The sequence below is a fragment of the Zea mays genome, chromosome 8, assembly GCF_902167145.1.
Source record: "Zea mays cultivar B73 chromosome 8, Zm-B73-REFERENCE-NAM-5.0, whole genome shotgun sequence".
Classification (NCBI taxonomy): Eukaryota; Viridiplantae; Streptophyta; class Magnoliopsida; order Poales; family Poaceae; genus Zea; species Zea mays.
The window spans coordinates 166523276-166529075 of NC_050103.1; the positions used below are offsets into that span (position 1 = coordinate 166523276).

At 43.1% G+C, this 5800-nt stretch overlaps 1 protein-coding gene across 1 annotated transcript; it reads right to left on the bottom strand.

The window, feature by feature from the left end:
* Positions 1-3163: 3163 nt before the first annotated feature.
* Positions 3164-5069, bottom strand: LOC100280390 (uncharacterized). Its single transcript, NM_001153315.1, is given in 6 exon segments — positions 3164-3622; positions 3706-3834; positions 3935-4159; positions 4302-4478; positions 4581-4790; positions 4922-5069. Coding segments are annotated over 6 exon segments (1110 nt in total). The 5' UTR covers positions 5057-5069; the 3' UTR covers positions 3164-3388.
* Positions 5070-5800: the final 731 nt, after the last annotated feature.

Below are 5800 nucleotides of genomic sequence, written 5' to 3' on the forward strand. Positions count from 1 at the left end.
TGTGTTGAAAGTAAAAGTTAATAATGTTATTGGTAGGTTGATACAAGAAACAAAACATTTTTATTCTAAAAGCTGCCTCAAACTAGATTCACTTGGTTGAAAAAGATAACGGAAACGTGATAGAACTAGGGGTGGTAACGGGCCATTTAATTTAGTCTAGCAAATTTAAGAATCGAATCAAGTTAAGGCCGGATCATAAAACAATACAATTTTGAACTAACAAAATTAAGGGCCTTGTTTGTTTGTGAAGCAAGTATTAGGGTCATGATTCATTACCACGCCTAGATGGAACCATCGTGTTGGTGTTGAAAAGTAAGCAAACAGAGGAAGCAACATACAAATCACTGCCATGCGCTCATGCTGTACCTATGGTTATTACACGGCCTGAGGAAAGGATGTTGCACGCCATGGTCTTTTGTACGACTGGGCAAAAAAAAAACCGAAATACCAAATTTGAACTCGAAAGATCTGAAACCTAAATTTCGTTCGGAAATATCGAGTAGCAACATGTTAAACCCGAATTTATTTCGGGTATCCTAATCATGTATCTGAAAATATCTAAATTACATGGACTTTCATGTGTCATGTACTCATATTATTCTTAATTATTAATTTATATATCTATAATTATGTGTAATTGTGTATGACTTGTTATTTTAGATTGTCTGTATTTTTTATGTCTATGTATATCATTATTTAAACTGTATTTTTATAATAATTTAATATGGTGTATGTGTTTTTATGAAGCTAACACAATAATTTAGAAATACCCGAATTTTCGGATATTGTAAAATCTATTGTGATTTCGAATATTGATTCTCAAAACCCAAAATTATAATTATCCGATTCTAAATTTTCGAGTAAACCGAACATCCATCCTTGAGGATCACGTCTATGTCCATCTTCCAGCTGAGGAAGTCCGGGAGCTGCCCCTTCGCCGATCTCCCGCCGCAGCGCGCGTCTCCTGTAGACTCTTTGTCGTCCACGGACACGAGCCGGGAGTAGTTGAAATTATCGCATATATGAAGCGATAATCAATCTATCCACGCTTTGTGAGCTGAGTGTGTCCAAGGAGTGTTCTACCATTTTATAATCCAAATAATACTAAAATATTTAAAAACAGACATTAATCCTTTGAGGATTTTGCCGTAGTGGTGCATTGGGGAAGTTCTCAATTCTCAACTGCGACTGAAAGCGCTTTTGTCAAACGCTACGGCGGCGGTGACGCCGACGGTGCTAACTGTACAAATCTCCAAGTGTGTGCTTTCGGTTTGCTAGTGGATAACGTTCGAGTTAGGCGTTGTCCAGGACAGTTTCGTTTTTTAGTTTCACCATAAAACAACTTTAACATATTGGTAAGACAGAATAAAATTATTTAGTTTGTATATAGACTCCAGCTTCTATAATACAATTAATTTGTGTGACTTTTATGAATTATTCTTAATGATTAGGGGGTGCAGAAAGATATATGAATTGGTATGTCATGTAACCAATGGTATGATGGATATTTTTTTAACTTCATGAGAATATGTGAAAATAGTGTTTTTGACGTACCATTTGAGTAGCTTCAAAACTTTCATAAAATTAGTCTTTAATTTCAGTATTTTTGAAGTTAGAGCTAGTGAAGTTGGGCTTGTTTAGATATAAGAAGCAGAAATAGACTTGAAATTCTTGAATACCTCATCTACTCTCTTTTTTTTAAAAAAAAGCAAAAGCAAGGTAACTACATGTATTTAGAGCCTGTTTGATCTTATGTGCTAAACTCTAGCATGGTGTCAAAGTTTAACCCTCTCATATAAAGAGCTAAAGTTTAATATATAGATAGTGTTTAGATAACCCACACGGATATAGAAAGATATCCATACTCCTAATTAATGCAGGGTGAGTAGAGAGCTAAAGTTTAACACATGATAGTGTTTGGACGACATACAGACCTGGAAAGACATCCATATCCCTAATTAGTACGGGTGAGGAGAGAGAGGGACGAAGGGGTACTAGATGTCTTTTTTTCCACTTGATCATTTTTAGCTCACTTTTAACACAATAACACAACTAGAGGAGCTAAACTGTTAATAGGTGCTAAATTTGTTAATTGGTGTTAAATTTTAGCACTTCACTTTTAACCAATGGCGTAGCTAGGGGATATGTCAGGTATGCCCTGGCATACCCCACGTGTTCAGTGTGTGTATATATATAGAGAGAAATAAAAAAAATCTAGAAATGTCAATGTAGAAAGAATATTGCGCTAATTGTCTTTTAGCTTGTGATTTTTGTGTTTAAGCCTATGGCCTTAGGACTTATCTAACAAAGTCTCGGGATGGCCAGCTAAACTGACAACACAATTATAAAATCGACAATCCTACATTCGATCGCTTAGTAGATTTTTTGACAGACGCGGCTCGTAAGATACCATTAATGCTAGACTGTTGGGTGTAGGCTTAAGTCAAGACATTGATTGTATCTCTTAGAAGGTCCTAGCTAAAAAATTAGATAAATCCCCTTTTCATGTCTACACTACATTTTATAAACTATCATTATAGCTTTTCATCTATTTTATACTCCATCGGTCCGAAAATATAATTCGTTTTAGACTAAATATACATTCATTAATTAATCTATGAATGTAGTTTACGTGTATGTCTACATTCATTCGAATGTGGACGAAAAAAAGCTAGAAAGAACTATATTTTGAGACGAATGGAGTATTATAGTTTGAGAATATTTTTAACTTGATTTTTAAATTTAAGACTTATCATTGTTTTTAACTTAATCTTTAAATATAAGAGTTATTGTGTAATTTAGTGTATGCATACCAAATAACTTTAAATATAAGAATTATTAAATGGTTTGACCAAAATAATTTGATCGAATGTATATCTAAATTTTAGTTGGCATACCCTATACTAAAATCCTAGATACGCCACTGCTTTTAACAACTTTTAGTACTTATGCTTAGATCTCTAAACGCTAAAATTTAGCTAAAAATACAGTGCTAAACTTTAGTACTATGGATCAAAGAAGCATTTAGTGTGTCGATAGCATTATATTGCGTATATGGCGACTGTGCACCATCTTGTTCAACTTGGTTTGAAGGGATGTCATAAGGAAGGAAAGAAAGAAAACACCACGTTCGGTGCTACTGTGCCAAACGAGGCCTTCGTATAAAATCGACGACCCTTTGTACCTTTTATTTATCTGTGCGAAATAAAACCTTGTCTTCCATCTTCAACTGCTCAGAAGAAGAAAAAAAGTACAGTAGGGATTCTTGCAGCCTCTGACACGGCCAAGCACAAGACCCTCATGAAGCACAACAACACTGCACACGGCTCCTGCAGAAAAGAGAGAGAGAGAGAGAGAGAGAAAGGAAGCAACAAGGTCCCACGCGCAGTCAGGCGCTGAACCTCTCCCTGTCATGTGGGGCATTGTAGTCGATGTTGGGTCCAGCGGGGATAATCCCGTATGGGTTTATGGACGGATGGCTTCCGTAGTAGTGCTTCCTGATGTGTTCCATGTTGACGGTGCTGCTGATGCCGGGGATCTGGTATATGTCCTTGGTGTAGTTGAACAGGTTTGGGTACTCCCTCAGCAGCTTCTTGTTGCACTTGAAGTGAACGGCGTAGACCTGTGATTGATGGAAACGGGACAGACAGTAAGCTCGAATGGTATGCAGAGTTTTGTGTTTTGATCTGCGGTAGTTAAGTTTACCTCATCGAACCGAATGAGAGTCACGAACAGGCGAATGTCCGCCTCAGTCAGCTGGTCGCCACAAATATAGCGCCGCTTGCCAAGAATCTCCTCGCATCTGTCCAGAGCCTCGTACAATCTCGTCACGGCCTAGACATACACATTGAGCAACAGACAAGGCAAGGTTCCGGTTAGCAGCGCATGCATGATGCTGTCTGATGATCTGACAGGCGCGTGCCGTGCAGCGCACCTCGTCGTACGGCCCCTGCTTCTTGGCGAAGCCGCACTTGTAGACGCCGTTGTTGATGGCGTCGTAGACCAGCTCGTTGGCCTCGTCGATGGAGGCCCGGAGGTGGGCCGGGTAGAGGTCCAGCCCGGGGTTCCTGGCGATGCCGTTGAACTCGGCGTTGAGCATCCGGATGATCTCGGAGCTCTCGTTGTTCACCACCGTCTTCAGCTGCTTGTCCCACAGCACCTGAAACGCAATGGAACACTGGAATCAGCTCTCGGCTGTTGTGCTGTTCTGCACTTGTGCGTGCTGGGAAGGAGGAGGGGCGGGGAATCAGATCCGCTGCTTGTTTGGTGGATTTGGAGTGACGGGATTGGAGGAGGCTCACGGGGACGGTTGGCTTCCCGGCGTAGTTGGAGCTGGCGATCTCGTATAGCTCCCTCACGCTCCGGGCGCCGTTGAGAGGGTCGGGCTCGGCGCCGGGCTCCTCGTCGGCGGCGGCGGGGAACACCCAGCCCAGATGCTCGTCGCTCTCCTTGGTCCGCTCGAAGATAGGCTTCACGGCCTACAGTTCACGGGGAACTGGAATCAATCCACGGCCGAGCGAACCCCCGATCCGGCTTGCCGGCTCGCGATGGCGAGGGCGAGGCTAGGGTTACCGACGTACCGTGACGCCGATGGCGTGGTCGAGGCCCTTGAGCTTGAGGAAGGCGAGGCACCGGGACGCCCAGGGGCACGCGTACGAGACGTAGAGGTGGTACCGCCCCGCCACGGCGGGGAACCGCCCGTCCCTGGAAACGGAGCTCCGGAAGGTGGACGGCGACCGGTCGAAGGCGCCCGTGTCGGTGACCTCGTCCAGCGCCGACCGCGCAGTCATCTGACGCGCGCGCATGAGTCCATGAACAGAGCAAGCGTCAAGCAAGAGTCCACGACGGCAGCATCTCAGCTAGGTAGGAGACCACCCCCACCCAAAAAAAAAAACCAATCAAGCCTCCCAGGCCAGGTTACCTTGACGGGGATGGAGGAGGAGCCCGCCGCGGCGGAGACAGAGACAGAGAGGGTCCGGGCGGCGAGGATGCGGTGCCGGTGGGTGAGCAGGAGTGAGGCTGCGGTGCTGAGAGTGGGGGTGCGAGTTGTTATCATAACAACAGCAGCAGAGTGGGGTAAAGCGGTGGCGGCGATCGGGGAGCCGCGAGGATATGTTAAATAATAAAAAGTCGTCCGGTCAAATTGTGAACTTTGTGCGTCGGCAAAATATTAGAGCGTGTATGAATAAACTTGTGCGCTTATTGTGAAATCAGATTTCAGAAACCATGCATCTCTCCCTCCCTCTCTCTCTCTCTCTCTCTCTCTCTCTCTCTCTCCGGCGGCAATTCAACAATCGGTAGCGTCGTCGCGAAGCGGAGGCCTCCAGGCAGGTAAGCTGGAACGTGAAGCGAAAGGTATTCCCTCCGTTCACAAATTAAAAAGAGAAATAAAAATAGAATCTAAACAAGCATTTATCTAAATTCAGACGTAAAATTGTATTCCTTTTCTCGAGTGAGTACAGCCAAGTATGTAACTGAGGTTTGACAAAACTTATGTCAACTTTAACTACTTTTTCTTACAAAAATAATAATTATGACACCAAATAGATAGATTATCGACTATATTTTAGTATAGTAACAATACTTATTTGATGGTTTTTCATAAATTTATTTAAATTTAAGTTTGTTTGGTTCAGTATTATATTAGAATCGCGTTGCTTTATGCGTAGAGGAAATATTTGATTAGTAATGACGTGACAGCGGCGGCTTGCGTGGTTCCATGGCTGCTAGTGCAGTTTGACCAACGCAACGCAGACTTTGACTGTTGTTACTAGCCGACGATTACGTGTATCAGGGTGTC